Source organism: Otolemur garnettii, unplaced genomic scaffold (assembly GCF_000181295.1).
Source record: "Otolemur garnettii isolate 467f Iridium unplaced genomic scaffold, OtoGar3 scaffold00306, whole genome shotgun sequence".
NCBI lineage: Eukaryota > Metazoa > Chordata > Mammalia > Primates > Galagidae > Otolemur > Otolemur garnettii.
In genome coordinates, this window is record NW_003852701.1 from 560,251 (window position 1) to 577,285 (window position 17,035).

Genomic DNA, 17,035 nt, shown 5'->3' on the forward strand with positions numbered 1-17,035 from the left:
TTCTCACATAAATTGGATTTAATTTTGACCAAAGTACATTACTTAAACATTAATTTTTAATTCAACTTGTTAATATGTTGTTTAGGATATTGCATCCTCATTTATAAGTGAAATATGTTTGTAATTTCCTCTTTATAAAAATATATTTTCTCCTATTTTAATATTAGGTATATCCAGATTAAGTAGAATGATTTTGAAGTCTTTCTTCTTTTTCTATTGTTTATAAGATTTACCATGATCTGTTTTTTGAAATTATCTTTTACTTTTATTTATAAATATTAGTTATCTATTTTTTTAGACTTTGGAAAAAAATACTAAGAAGTTAACTGATGACTCCATACTGAACATCAGAGTCAAAGCATTCTGTAATAGACATACTCTTATTTGACAATGTGAATGTTACTTTCTTTGCACTATTATTATTATTGCTTAATATTTCAATGCAGCAATCATCTGATTTCTTTTCTGAATATATTTATCTTTGTTCGTTCTTTACGAGGTTTTTGTTTCTAGTCCTTATTTTAAACATTGTTATTGTTATTAAATTTTAAGCCTTTTTAATTTTGTGAAAGCAAAAAGTGGAAACCTAATAAACACATGTATATGTAAAAAAATAAAAAATTAAAATAATTGAAATTATACCTTGTATCTTCTCAGACCATAAGGCAATAAAGGTGGAACTCAATTCCAACAAAAATTTCAGCCCCACACAAAGACATGGAAATTAAACAACCTTATGCTGAATGACAGTTGGATCAAGAAAGAGATAAAGGAAAAAGTATTAAATTCCTCAAATATAACAACAATGAAGCTACAAGTTACCAAAACCTGTGGTGTACTGCAAAAGCAGTCTTAAGAGGGAAGTTTATCACATTAGAACCCTACATCCAAAAAAACAAAAAGAGAGCACATCAACAAACTAGTGAATCAAAGGAAATGGAAAAGGAAAAACAATCCAATAAAAAAAACTATCAGAACAAAAGAAATAACCAAAACTAAATCAGAAATAAATGAAATTGAAAACAAACCAATCATTTAGAAAATTAATGAAACAAAGAGTTGATTCCTTGAAAAAATACACAAAATTAATAAAACATTGGCCAGATTAAGTAGAAACAGAAAAGCAAGATAGCAGATACAAGAGATTATCTCCAACTACAAGAATGTTATCAATGTGAAGGAAGTGGACCAATACCTGGAATCACACCTTCTCCCTAGATTTAACCAAGAAGAAATAGATTATTTGAACAGACCAATATCAAACACTGAAACCAAAGAAACAGTAAAAATTCTTCCAACACAGAAGTCAGGAACCAGACAGCGTCACACCACAATTCTATCAAACCTTCAAAGAAGAGCTTATACCTATACTGCAGAACCTATTCCAAAACACTAAGAAGGAAGGAATCTTCCCCAACACATTCTATGAAGCAAACATCGCCTTGATACCAAAACCAGGAAAAGATCCAACTAAAAAGGAGAACTGCAGACCAATTTCACTAATGAATATAGATGCAAAAGTACTCAACAAAGTCTTCACCAATAGATTATAGCTACACATCGAAAAAACTATACATCGCATCAAGTAGGCTTCATCCCAGGAATACAAGGCAGGTTTAACACATGCAAATCCATAAATGTAATTCACCATATCAATAGAAGCAAAAACAAGAACCATATGATCCTCTCAATAGATACAGAAAAAACATTTGATAAAATTCAGCATTCTATTCTAACAAGAACACTTAAGAATATAGGCATAGGTGGCACGTTTCTTAAACTGATTGAAGCCATCTATGACAAACCCACAGCTAATGTTATACTGTATGGAGTAAAACTGAAAGCTTTTCCGCTTAGAACTGTAACCAGCCAAGGTTGTCCTCTTTCACTGCTACTATTCAACATAGGGCTGGAAGTTCTAGTCAATGCAATTAGGCAAGAGAAGGATATAAAGGGCATCCAAATGGGGTGAGAGGAAGTTGAACTCTCACTCTCTTATCAATGATATGATCTTATATGTAGAGAACTCCAGGTACTTAACCACAAGACTCCTGGAAGTGATCAAGAAATACAGTAACAGCCAGGTGCAGTGGCTCATACCTGTAATCCTAGCATTCTGAGAGGCTGAGGTGGGTCAATTGCTTAATCTCATGAGTTTGAGACCAGCCTGAGCAAGAGCGAGAGCCCATCTCTAAAAATAGCCAGATGTTGTGGCAGATGCCTTACTCCCAGCTATTCTGGAGACTGAGGAAGAGGATTGTTTGAGCCCAAGAGTTTGAGATTGCTGTGATGCCATAGCAGTCTACTGAGGATGACAAAGTGAGACCCTGTCAGAAAGAGAAAGAAGGAAGGAAGGAGAAAAGAAAAGAAAAAGAAAGAGAAGAAATAAAGAGGAGGGAGGGAGGGAGAGAGAGAGAAAGAAAGATGGTGACATCTCAGGGTACAAAATCAATATCCACAAATCAGTAGCCTTTACACCGATAACAGGCGAGTTGAGAAACTAACCAGAGACACAATTCCCATTACAGTAGTTTCAAAGAAAGTAAAATACCTAGGAATATACCTAACAAAAAAGGTGAAGGAAATCTACAAAGAGAATTATGAATAAGAAAAGAAATAGCAGAAGACTTTTAACACATGGAGGAGCATGTTTTGGCTGGGAATAATCAACACTGTTAAAATGTCTACACCTCCCAAGCAATCTACAGATTCAATGCAGTCTCCATTAAAATGCCAACATCATACTTAGAAGATTTGGGAAAAAATATAGTTCTTTGTTTCGTATGGAACCACAAAAAGCCCTGCAAAGCTAAGGCAATTCTTAGTAATAAAAACAAAGCTAGAGGCATCACCCTACCAGAATTTAGGCTATATTACAAGTTCACAGCAGTCAAAACAGCATGATATTGGCACAAAAATAGAGACATTGACATTTGGAACCAAATAGAAAACCAAGAGATGAAACAAATCTCTTATGGCCATCTGACCTTTGATAAACCCAACAAAGCATATCCTGGGGAAAAGAATCCCTATTCAATAAATTGTGCGGGAGAACTGGATAACCACACATAAAAGACTGCAACTTGACCCTCACCTTTCACCACTTATAAAAAGTGCTTCTAACTGGATAAAAGATTAAAATCTACGGCTGGAAACAATTAAAATCTTAGATGAATGTGTGGGAAAAACTATTGAAGATGTCTGCCTGGGGAAAGTTTTTATGAAGATGTTTCCATGGCAATTGCAACAACAAAAATTAACAAATGGGACTTAATTAAACTGAAAAGTTTCTGCACGCCTAAGGACACAGCAATCAAAGCAAATAGACAACCTTCAGAATTGGAAAATATATTTGCATATTATGAATCTGACAAAGGCTGGATAACTAGGATCTACAGAGAACTCAAATTAATTAAGAAAAAAGACCTAATAATCCCATCTATCACTGAGCAAGAGACATGAACAAAACCTTCTCTGAGGAAGACAGGCAAATGACTAACAAACATCTGAAAAAACACTCATTGTCCCTAATCATCAGAGAAATGCAAATCAAAACCACCCAGGGATATCACCTAACACCAATAAGATTAGCCCACATCACTAAATCCCAAAGTTGCAGATGCTAGTGTGGATGTGGAGAGAGGGAACACCTTTACGCTGTTGGTAGGACTGCAAACTAATAAAACCTCTTTGGAAAGAAGCATGGAGAATCATGAAAGAAATCAAATTAGAGCTCCCATTTCATCCTGCAATCTCACTGCTAGCCACCTAACCAGAAGGAAAAAAAAAAAAAACCATTTTATCATAAGGACATTGCACTAAATTGTTTATCATAGCTCAATTTATAATCACCAAGATGTGGAAACAACCTAAATGCCCATTAATTTAGGAATGGATTAACAAACTGTGGTATATGTACACCATGGAATACTATTTAGCCTTGAAAAGATGGTGACTTCACATCTTTTGTATTAACCTAAATGGAGTTGAAACACATTCTTCTCAGTGTATCATGAGAATGGAAAAGCAAATATCCAGTGTACTCAATACTAACATGAAGCCAGTAGATGATTTAATTCATGCCTGCATAGGAGAAAAACTCATTTCAATTCAACATGAGGGGAACCATGGAGGGGGAGACAGGAGGGGGGATTGGGGTGCTCCCACTGAATCAGCACAGTGTAAGGGTATATGGCACACCTTTTGCGTGCAGGACATAGCTACAAGAGGGACTCTACCTAACAAATTCAAATATTGTAATTTGGCTGTTTTACCCTAACATCAACCTGAAATTAAAAAAAAATAAAGTTATAGAAGTTACTGATCAAAGAACAAAAAAACAGACTTGATAAACAAAAAGGTAAGTTGCAAATACCATTTGAATAATTGAGATGTAAGATGACATGGGCTTCAACCAAAGAAGTGGTAATAGAGTTGGAAAGAACAAAATGGAAAAGAAAGTGAAGCCACATGTCAGTCTTACCTTGTGAATTCATCTTTCTCTGCCTTTAACTCTTGACATTTACGAAACCTTTGTTCTTGGCCTGGCACTCTGTACAGCCTGTCACAATGGTCCTGTTCACACCTGCAGCTGAGAACTCCCAACTTCCTTCCTCTGTATAAATACTTCCAGCATGACCAAACTTGAAGTGACCAATGGTTTTCTAACCAGCTTGCAAAATTCCTGAATTAATAGGTTTTCATTGGCCAGTGTGAGCTGACTCTGAGACACCATTGAATCAGCCCCACATTCTCCTCTAAACTCTGACTCCATACATGTGAAAAGCCTGCTTGACCTTTGTTTCAATGGCACCTCAAAATTAATATTCCCAAAACTGAATGCATGATTTTTCTGCATGAAACCTAGTCATCTTCTGGGTTCTTCAAAATGTAACCACCATCTATCTACCCAGATAAGCAAGACAGAACCCTATTATTGCCTTCTTGTTTCTTTGATCCTCATACTCAATCTTCACCGGAATCTATCAATTTTTAGGAAGAAAATAAATAGCTCTTGAATCCTTCCACAGCCCAAGTTACCATCATCTCTCCCCTGGACTGTAGCAATACCTTGTTACTCTTTGTCAACTGGCCTTCTGGCTTTCATCCTGGCCTCCTCCAAACCAATCTTCACATTGAAGCCAAAGGGACCAGAGTTATTGGTTCAAAATGCTGATGGGAACATATTATCCATCTCCTGCCTGAAAACATTCAAAGAGCAAATCTAGAAGTAGCCTGCAGGCCTTGTCCATGTGAGGGCTTCAGGCTTGCCCACCACTCCTCTGCCACTCTGGCATTCTTCAAGTCCTTTGAACACATCAGGCTATCTCCCACCACAGAGTCCTTGTACCTGCTAGTTCCTGTTTGTAACACTGTTCCTTCCCTTCCTTCCTAATTAACTTCTATTTAATCCTTCAGGTTTCACCTCAAGTATCACTTTGTTTTTTCTCTGACCTACCTAACTAGGTTAAGTCCCTTATTCTAGGTTGTCCCGGTTTGTATGCATTTGTATGTGTGATTATTTGGTTAATATCCACTTCCTTTACTGGACTGTGAATTCCATGATGGCAGAGACTGCGTCTGGTTTTACAGATCATTCTACCTCCTGTTCCTAACACATATGTGTCCTCAGTAATTACATATTGAATGTATGCAAGCATGAATTAATGAATGAATAAGTGGCTCTACCGAAGAGGCAGCATAGAATTCTGGAGTGAGACTACCTGAGCTTGAATCCCAGCTTTCCCACTTACTAGTTGTGTTGTCTTGCTCAAGTGTTTCAATTTCTACATCTGGAAAACTGGAATAATAAAAGTAGTTGTTATGAGAATTAAGTAACTATTTGTAAAGTACTTAAACAGTGTTAGACACATGGTAATGTATGTATATGTACAAGATGTTCACTAATATAAACAATCACACTTTCCCATCTCTCTCTCTCTCTCTTGTCCCATTGACTCAATGGCAAGCAAAAACATTTATTTTCCAGTGGTTTCCAACATTCCAGATCTCAAGTCTGACTGTAGGAGGCCCTCAACTGCCACTTCCTGAGACTCCTGAGGTCTTTGGAGTCTGAATGACATGACCTGATTCCTTCACCCCCCTACCTCAAATCTATCAGGAAGTGCTGTCAGCTCCACTTGAAACATGAACCCTTGGTTGGTTCTACTATTCTACCATCCTTGACTAAGCCATGGTAATATCTCCAGCATCCCCACTGTGATATCCCCACTTCCACTCTTGGTCCCCTACAACCTGTTCTCCATATAATGGTCAGACCAAACCTATGAAAGTGCCAATCTGATCACATCACTTTCCCATTTAAAGCTCTCATGTGGCTCCTCATCACACTGAGAATGAAGTCCAAACTCCTCCCCATAGTTCAGAAGGGACTTCACAAGAGAGCCCCTGCCTACTTCCTCAGTCTCATCTCTTAGCTTGCTCCAGCCACTTACCACTCATAGTAGGTTTATTTTTTTTATTTTTATTTTTATCAGTTTTTGGCCAGGGCCAGGTTTGAACCCACCACCTCCGGTATATGGGGCCAGCACCCTATTCCTTTGAGCCACAGGCACCACCCTCACAGTAGTTTCTTAAAACACTATTACTCTCTCTTGATTCAGCCCTTTGCAATAGTATGCCCTCTGCATGTATCACTTCTGATGTACCATCTCCTTCACTTAGCTGACCCCTACTCTTCCTCTAGATCCAGACAGGATATTGCTTCCTTTGAAAAGCCTTTGCCAATGCTGACTCCCCACCTCCTACTCCTGTGATGGGTGACCTTTCTTTCTTTCTTTCTTTTCTTTTCTTTTCTTTTCTTTCTTTTTTTTTTTTTTTTTTTTTGAGACAGAGAGTCTCACTTTGTCACCCCTTGGTAGAGTGCTGTGGCGTCATAGCTCACATCAGCCTCAAACTCTTGGGTTTAAGTGATTCTCTTGCCTCAGCCTCCCAAGTAGCTGGAAATACAGGTGCCCACCATAACATCCAGCTATTTTTAGAGACAAGGTCTTGCTCTGGCGCTGACTGGTCTCAAATCTGTGAGCTCAGGAAATCCACCCACCTCAGCCTCCCAAGTCCTGGGATTACAGGCATGAGCCACTGTGCCCAGCCAGGTGCCCTTTCTCTGTGGTCTCATAGCACCAGTTTCTACCTCATCAGAGCAGCACCACCTTGTCCTACCACTGCCTGCTTACTTGTTGATCACACACACACACACGACTGTAAGTTGTTGAAGGCAGTGACTTGATCTTGTTCACAGCTGGACATTCAATACCCAGCATGAGGCTTGTCATGGAGTAGGTGGCTCAATACATCTTTGTTGAGTGAATCCTGACTCTGCTATTCCCTAGTGATTAGATAAGTTCTCTCTGAACCTGTTTTACCAACTATAAAATAGGATGGGTGGAATAATACTTGGTTAAGCTGTTGTGAGGGTTAAATGAGATGCCATGTGTAAAGCACACAACACAGAGTAAGTGCTCAATAAATGGCAGGTATTGTTGGGTAGCAACTGGTCAGCAGAAAAGAAATACAAGTCTCTCCTTCCCTGCTATCCAATATACACACCTATCCTGCTTCCTTCCTGTCTTCATTCTCTTGAATAAAGCTGGAAAACCTGAAACAACAAAAATAACCCTCTACAGTAAACTCTTGGGAGAAACTATCTTCTGTATCAACAACACACCCTTGGCTCAGCCTTCAGTGGACCAGCCCCAAGTTGGAGGTCTGGCTTTTCTTTTCACCCCATCCAGATATTTACAGTATAAACCTTGGATGATGAACAGGGGTGGGGAGTGGAGGAGCACAGCCCGTGCCAAGAAACCTCAGGAAGGAAGTCACACTGGGTCTCCACACAGTAACACACAGTGTTCTGGAATGGGAGTGGAGTCTTCTACCAGAATGCTTTGTCAGCTGTGAGAGAGAAGAAAGGGGTCTTCTTGGCAGTGAGGAAAAGTGAGGTGGGCCCACAGAGGCCAAGTCTCTCTCTCTCTCCACTTTGAATACAGCCTGCTAGACAAAAGACCTAAACTGAAGTTCAAGCTCTATCTCAACCTTTCCATCTTCATGGTGAAAGAAGAGAAGCCCCATCTCCCACTTCCTAAACTTCAGCTGTACTGGACCTTCCAGTTGATGACCCCTAACTGCCTCTCAGTTGGCATTCAATTTTAATAAATACATCTTGGTTGCCTAATGGCTCTTTGATTTCAAACTGGCCAATTGCCTTCTGGTCTTTGTCAAAGCACACACGTACATTTACACAGCCAGTATGTACCTATTATTTTGTTCTGCTTTTTCCATTTAACACTATTCCATACATATCTTTTTTCATACCAACAGAGTTCATGAAGTAGCCACATTTAGTGGCTGTACTATAGCCTAATATACTAAAACTCATATTTTATGAGTTTATGAGTTTAGCCAAATCTCTATTACTGACTGCTTTTAGAAACTTCCTCTTAGGGACTTTTTTCTTTGGGTGCAAATTCAGTTTTTAAACCACTTCAGAAATCATGAAAACCAAAGATCCAGGCTGGGTCCAGTGGCTCACACCTGTAATCCCAGCACTTTGGGAGGCTGAGGCAGGAGGATCACTTGAGGCCAGGAGTTCAAGATCACCCTGACCAACACAGCAAGACCCCAATCTCTACAAAAAAAAAATAGAAAATTTAGCCAGGTAGGGTGGTGTGTGCCTATAGTCCCAGCTACTCGGGAAGCTTGGGCAAGGGAATGGCTTGAGCCTAGAAGTTTGAGGTAACAGTGAGATATGATGACACCACTGAACTATAGCTTCAGCAACAGAGTGAGACACTATTTCAAACAAAAAAGAAAGAGAAACAAAGAAAGTAAAAGAAGGAAGGAAGGGAGGGAGGGAGGGAAGGAGAGACCATGCAGGGTGCTCATGGCCTGTAAGTAATCCTAGCACCCTAGGAGGCCAATATGCATTTTGCTTGAGCCCAGGAGTTTAAGACCAGCCTGAGCAAGCGTGAGACCCTGTTTCTGTAGTCCCAGCTACTTAGGAAGCTGAGGCAAAAGGATCACTTGACTCCAGGGTGACAGAGTGAGACTCCATCAAAAAGGGAGGAAAGAAGGAGAGGTGACAAGACAGGGGAGGGGATGGGGGGGAGGGAAGAGAAAGGGAAGAGAAAGGAGAGGAGATTATGCATTTCTAAGGCAACGTGCTAGTTGTAGATGAGCTCTTCACACAGGGGGTGTGGGAAAGCACACTCCTTTACCTCAGTAAGCTGAGTCTATTTAGGGAGACATAAAACAAACACAAATAGCAATATATGAAAAATAAGTAATCCAATGGGAAGGACTGAGGAAGATATTTTAGTCAAGGTATATAAAAAGGAGTTAGAGCTAGAAATAAGGAGAGTGTATTTGAGAAACAGGAAAGACCTAGATGGGTCCTAGAAAGGAAACCAGAGTTATGGGCAAATCTTAGGCTGAACCCATATTCCAAGGACCAAGAATTGCTCACTCAGGCTGAGGCAGGTAGATTGCTTGAGCTTAAGAGTTCAAGACCAGCCTGAGCAAGAGAGAGACCCTGTCTTTGCTAAAAATAGAAAAACTAGCCAGGCATGGTGGCAGGTGCCTGTAGTCACAGCTACTCGGGAGGCTGAGGCAAGAGGATCTCTTGAGCCCAAGAGTTTGAGTTTGCTGTGAGCTATGTATAAAACCATGGAGCTCTACCCAGCGTGACAGAGTAAGACTCTGTCTCAAAAAAAAGAAAATCCAATTCAGGAAAAAGTCATAGGGAAAGTTGTGCTTGAAGAAGATTAATGGGATGGTGAAGTGCAGACTGAGGCTGTGGCACTCAAATGGGTGATGACAGTTGGAAGGGCACAGTACAAAAAATATTCTGAAGGGAAAAATAACAGATTAACAGGACTTCATCAATAATTGAGTGTGAAAAAGGGAGAAAGAGGAGCCAGGAATACCATCAACCACTAGGCTGGGAAGGAAAGAGAGAGAAGGAGAGAAAACAAGAGTGAGCATGAAAATCCCTGACATATATGTGGAAGTCAAGGAATAAAGGGAGATGAGGCTTTTGATTTTGACCTATCCAGAAGACAGCTGACCAATGCAGAAGCCCGGCATCTGGGAGTTCAGGCCGAAGAGGCAGCAGAAAAAAGATAACATCATTTTGTTAAGAACAGTGTTTCCTAAACTTCAGTCATCTGTATACTACCATCATGACTGTACCATATACTAATTATGCTAATTATATTTTCTTCTAAAGCACATTAAAATAAATTCATAATATTAAAGTTTTAAAATGTTCAACCATATACTACCCGAAATTATTTCATGTACTACCAGTGACCTGACCACCACCTTAGGAAAATATTAGCTCAGACACAAGTAATCAGTGAAGCAGGTCATTTCCAAGAACTCGGTCTCTAAGCAATGAGCCTCTTGAATCCATTCCCATTCCCCTACATTAGCAATTTACATTCTTTTCTTGGAGAAAAATCTTTACTCATGGGAGTCACGCTGTACAGGAGAGAGAAATGGAGAGATGTCCTGGCTGACAGGATGCCTGGGGAAGTGCTGCTCACACATTGGGCATCTTGAGCTTCACCAAAGGGTCCCTTCCATTGCATTCTGGTCACAGCAGGGCCTCAAATTCTCTCACTAGGACTCTAAAGACTCTCCTTTAACTGGAGCTAACCAAGAAACTCAGAAAGAAACCTAGTTACTGCTTTCCTCTCTCTTTCCTCCCCTCACCCAGCCCCACCTCCCTAACCCCTTTCCAAATCTGAGCTGGGCTTAGCATAAGAGAAATATGACTCACAGAAACCAAGGGCTGAGCTGGAGAGGCCAGGCTGCCAGGATCCCTCCCTAGCTGACAATGAGCAGACCCAGCAACTTAGTCCCCAGCCCGTTTCAGACTCACTAGTCCGAAGTCTTTGGGCCTTTGGAACCCACAGGGTAACAAACATTCCCTGGGGAAAGGTCAGAAAATCAGAAAATGGTAAAGAACTAATGTGAAGGAAAGAAGACTGTGTTCATTCAATAGTGGTGGAGTTTAGATCCTGTCTCCCCTAATGTCTTGTCCAAATCCTACTAGGCCCTCAATGCTTGCCTTCATAGTAAAATAATCATAGTAGTAATAAAAATAATAGTGATAAGTGATGTTTACATGGAAATAACTATGTACCACATACTGTGCTATGTGCTTTTCATGTATTATTTCATTCTCACAAAGACCTTAATGAGGTAGGCACTTGTACTGAACTCAGTTGAGAAATGAGGAAACTGGGCATCAGAGATGTGAAGTAAATTTCCCAAGGAAACTCAGTCAGTGGAACAGTTTGAATTCAAGCATAGGCACTAAAGCCCAAACTCTTAACCATTTTGCTGGTCTTATACACAATACCTTCTTAAGAATGTTGACACTGGGTACAGTAGGCTGGACCAGACACAGGTCCCTGACTCAGGGCAAAAAACTTATAGGGCAAAAAACAGCTGCCTAGGGGATGGCATGAACTAAATGTCAAACACGGAAGACAGCAACCTGTGGAATCACTGATAGTCTCTCCTGTGGAGTCTGACTATGAAACATGGAGAGGATCCTCAGAAGAAGCAGGCTCACAGACACACAGACGTGCACAAGTGGCAGTGGCCATGAGGCAGCACAAGAGACTTGAGTGAGCAGAAGCTATAGAGTGGGAAATAGAGAGAAATTATTGGCAGGAGCAGGAGCTTCTGAGTCAGAGAACAGGGAAATTATGAAATCAAGCTTTTGAACTATTCACTTGCCAATATCCTTACCTCTCTTCCCCCATTATCTATCCTTCATCCTTTTTGCAAATCCACAAAGCTTAAGTCAATCCATATGTCTACCCTTTCTGCTCCCACAGCAGGACCTTTAAGAACTCTTTATTGAAAGTACCCCAGCCATGCAGATGGGAATTGCTATGAATCCACTGGGCAGTCAGTATAGTTGGGCAACTCTCCTTTCAGTTCCTGCTGGTCTCTCTTCTCCATTCTCTCCAGTGGCCCTCTGAGCTCCTCTATCACCCATAAACTTCTAGCCTTTTCACATCTCCCTCACCTGATTTCATAGAGAAAGAGAAGCCATCAGGCAGTAGTTTCCCATAACCAAAGCTGTAAGTTCACTCACCTCGCCTATACCTCCCGCCTCCCTCTTATGACTCCTTCTGCCTCAGACAGACCTCCCCACCTGTGCCTGTGCCTGTGCCCTGTGTTCCATTTTCCCCACCATCTCAGGAACCTCAAACCTCAATTATCCCCTCTTATCTGTATCTCCCATCTCTCCCTCTCTACCATCAATCTGCTCCCTATCAGCATTGAAGCATGCCCTCTTTTAGCCCTGTAACAATCATCTGCTCTCACTTTCCTTTCACAAATTAAAACTTCTTGGAAGAGCTGTTTGTCATCTCCATTTCCTCACTCCCACTCTTCAGCCCAATGCAATCTGACAGCCAGTTCTACTACTCTACTAAAACTATTCTCAGTAACTCTTTCCTCAGAGCTAAATCCCATTGTTGTTTCTCTTATATCTGCTGTCTGAAGCACTGCCGCCACTGGCCACTGCCTCCACCTTGAAACACTCTCATCTTGACTTCTGTGATGCTGTGGGCTCTCCCAATTTTTCTCCTGCCACTGTGGTTGTTGCTTAGCCTCCCCATTTGGTTCTTCTTCTTTTTTTTCTTTTTTTTTTTTTGGCAGTTTTTGGCCAGGGCTGGGTTTGAACCTGCCACCTCCGGCATATGGGGCCGGCGCCCTACTCTTTTGAGCCACAAGCGTTGCCCTCCATTTGTTTTTTTGTTTTTTTACCTCTATCCACAAATGTTGAGAATTCTCAGAGCTTGCTCCTAGGCCTACTTTTCTTCCCACTCTACAAATTTTCCCTGTATAACTTCTCATGGTTTTAATTGCTATCTATAAACTGATGACTCTCAAATTTATATTTCTAGACAAATATCTCCTGAGATTCAGATGCACATAGTAAATTTCCACTTGAGTGTCACACAGACAACCTAAATTTGGCATGCTTAGAACTAACTCACCATCCTCCCCATGAACTCTCTTCCTCTTTCTTGTTGTCTATGATGGCTAACATTTACTGAACACTTTCTATGCTCCCGACATAGTTCAAAGCATTCTATAGGTATTATTTCACTTAATCATTTCAAGGAAGGTAGTATTAATACCCTCATTGTAGGTAAGGAAACTGAGGCAGAGAGAGGTTAAGGAAATTATCCAAAGTCACACAGCTAATCAATGGCAGATCTGGGATTCAAAATCAAGTCTGACTTCAGAGCCATTGCTCTGACTGCTATCCAGTGGTCCAGGCCAGTACTGAGGCATCATCCCTGACTCCTGACTTCCCTTCACTGTCCACGCCTACCTATTCTACCTTCTAAATATGCCTCAGATCCATCCATTTCTTTCCATCTCCATCACAACTATCTTAACCAGTTCACCATCAACTCTCACCTAGACTCCCAGCCTCTAATGTCATCACTTCCCAACCCACAGTGATGTTTCTGAAAGGCAAATCTGATCTGAAAGACAAACCATTCCATGGCTCCCTACTGTCCTCAAGATAATGTCCAACCCCCTTTAAACAGCTTACACGGTTCTTCATGATCCAGTCCCTGGCTGCTGCTCTAGGTGGCTTCCCAGTTCCCTCTACTTTGTAACTCTCTGCAACTTCCTTCCTTCCCAGCTGGCTACTATTTGCTTCTGTTCTCTGTTTAAATAGCAGACTATTCCTCTAGGATGCCAACCTTGATGCTTCAAGTCTAGCTTAGGTGCCATTCTTGTTACCCTGTACTCATCCTTGTCAGAACACTTTTCATGCCCTGTATCATTTGTTTAACATTCTCTACCCCCACTGGACTGATTCTAAATTCTGTGAGACTAAGGACATTATCTATTTCAGTCACTTCTGCAGGCTACCCCCATACCTGGCAGTTTGGTGAATGCTTTGCTTGTATAAACCATGTCAAAGCCGCTCTCATTTCTCCAACCCACACTTAGCGTTTGAGGAAGCATCCTGGGGCCAGTTGCCTGACACAGGTCCTGTGCTCACAGGCCAAGGATGTGTTTCCTGAGCTATCAGCTCAGACCTTCATTCCTAGCAGTGAGGCCAAAAGCCAGTACCCTCAGTTAACTCCATTTCCTGGCCTGGGTTTGCATTGTGAATTTCAGTTCTCACTTGACTTTTAACACTAGAGTTGACCTATATCTTAGTTAGTGACTCTTTTAATAGCTTTGCAAGATCGATGGGAATGCGACGGAAATAACAGTGATGACTCACCCAGCCATTCTCTCCTCCCCTCACCATTATGCACAAAAGCCACTCCCACTACTGTCAAGTTGTGTCCCACTCCAGGCAAAGTATTAGCAGCTCCTTGGATATCTGAGTAATCATGTGTGGGAGAAGAAGAAGGCAAGGTGAGATCTCATGTGAGATGCCAGACAGACTCCAGGGCCAAATGGTCTGTTGTGCTTTGAGCCTGTGAAACACAGAGGGATAGAAACAGGTACAACAGAATTGTGAACTTCCAAGGAAAAAGGGACTCTGCCTGGAAAATGAGTGCAGAATGAGGCAAGTTGCCTTAACAGTATCATCTAAAAGGACACAGGGATGGACAAAGCTCAGGCAGGCTTTCTCAACCCTACTTATGCAATCCCTTTCCTCTCCAGAACTTTATCAGATGGAAACAGGTCACAGCCACATGTCACACTATAGTGGGCAAGTGGCTATGATAGTCATGAGCAGTGTTCCCCAAATATTCCCAGCTCTGCGCCTTGTGGGTACATGGTAAAATTGCACTTCCTAGCCCATTACAGTTGGTTGGGCCCATATGATGAGCTCTGGCCACTGGCCAGATAAGAAGTAAAATATGCCACTTGCAGGCTGGAATAATTAAACGCCATTATGGGGCCCAACAGGGCTCTCTTTTCCTTTGCTATGATAACCAGCAATGTTTGGGATGATAGCTTCTCTGACTACTTGAGTTTTGAGGTAAGGAGATAAGGAGCAGAGCCCTCAGCTAACTTATCACAGCCATGAAGTGAGAGCAAGTAATAAACCCTTGTTGTTATGAGCCTCTAAGATTGTAGGGTTTGTCCATTATCACAGCACAACCTTGCTCATCCTGACTGATATGCAAGCTAAATCTTCCCTTAGGAGTTTGGCATTGTCAGAGAAAGTAAACCACAACCATACTGAAAAGAAAGACAATTTTTTATTAAAAATAACCACAAAAAAGTACTAAACATATTGGTATGTATGACGTTATTAGCAATGTTCTAGATTGTGGTTTATATGGTGAGTTTGAATGTTTATAAACATTCAAATGGTCATGAATGTTTGCTGCTTTCAGAAAATGAAGGAAAAAAACTTTACTACAAATGTGATGGCACTGGGACACAAACAGCAATTCTAAAATATATAGCATAATTCAAGACTCTAAACCAGTCCATAGAACAAAAGTCTTAAGAGATTCTAGGTCCTTTCGTTCAGGCCCAAGTCCAGGCCTTTCCTTGCCCAGCTCTGACTCTCTAGCCATAAGGAACTGAAGATTTCTCTTCCTAAGTTTGTTTTCCCTGGTTCTCCCTCCATTCTGGCTACAGGCCTCTGTCTCAAATTCACTAAACACTAAGAACACAACCTCTACTTTCTGGTTATCCACAAGCACTCTCCGATCTCTAGAGTTCTGCCACCAAAGGAAGGTGCTATGTGTTCCTGGTGCCCAACCACCTATAACTCCTTAACTTTCCTCTAGGGAGGGAGGTCCTAATAAGATAGGGTGCGGGTTTTGAGGTTAAAGAGAGTTCAGTTTAAATCCCAGCAACACAATTTACTTGCTATATGATCTTAGACAAGTTATTTTCTCTCTCTGAACTTCAGTCTTCATCTTTAAAATAGAAACAATAATATTCAGAACTCAAGGGGTTGCTATATGCATTCGTAGTGAAACTGCAAACCAGAGAAACCCTGGCACACAGTAGGCATTCCATAACCATTGCTGTCCTTTCCCTTTTCCACTTTCTCCTCTTTTCAAAATCGCAACTGACCCACAGCACTGACACAAACACTAAGCTAATTCTTTTCTCTCGTTTTTACTTTCTTCTTTTCCCTTCCAGCCCAAGCTTTCCCCACCACACGCATGCACATGCACACACACACACACACACACACACACACACACCGATCATCATTCTTACCATGGCAAATACTTTTGTTTAAACTTGTTTCTCATATACTGTCTAGTTTAAAGGCTATACATTTTTCGTTTTGCTTATTTTCATTTGTGTTTAAAAGTGCTACCCTTTCGCAAACAAAATCACCTATACCCAGCATGACAGACAGAATCAGAATGAGAGGGCAAGGACCAAAAATGAGAGGTTATTCTGAGACACGAATGAAAGGAAGCAGTGTCTGGGTTCTGTGTGGGCAATGTGGCCTTTATTCACTCGGGTCCGAGCATGCTGAGTTTGAAAAAGAAGTCAGCATGTGGGTTAAGGTAGGGTGGGAATATAAGAGTTAGGGGGTAGGGATTAGCACACTCATTCCTTCCTGGGAGGGACATTCTTTCCTGGGCAGGACAGTTTTATTTGGGCAGGTCCCTACATTCAGCCCTATCATCTCCATCTTTTTAGTTTATTATAAGGAGGCAAAGTGCTGGGCATGGTGTCTCTCTGACTGTCGTCATGGGATGCTTATCAGGAAAAAAAGGGGATGGTGTTTACAGGAACACTCTTGGGTTTTCAGTTTGAACTGGTTGATATCCATGTAGGGGAGGATATGAGCAGTTGTTTTTCGGGTGACTGCCTGGTCAATAAATCAGGAGATGAGGCAAAGGACTACTCATCGGAAACTGAGAATGAGAAAGATCATAATCAGTGGTTCTAAAATAGGAAGTAACCAAGGAGGCCAGGAATCAAATAAGGACCAGGGATTAGATGATTCAAGATTTATTTGTCTCTGTTTGATTCATTCTTGGAGTTCTTTTACTTTTTCTGTGATTATTCCTGACTGGTTAAC

At 41.1% G+C, this 17,035-nt stretch overlaps 1 protein-coding gene across 1 annotated transcript in view; it reads right to left on the reverse strand.

The window, feature by feature from the left end:
* NHSL2 (NHS like 2) overlaps positions 1–17,035 on the reverse strand; it is a 309,715-nt gene that overhangs the window by 243,945 nt on the left and 48,735 nt on the right. Inside the window, exon 2 of the mRNA XM_003803450.3 lies at positions 4,586–4,591. Coding sequence (XP_003803498.1) covers positions 4,586–4,591 — 6 coding nt within the window. The remainder of the gene's footprint in view (positions 1–4,585; positions 4,592–17,035) is intronic.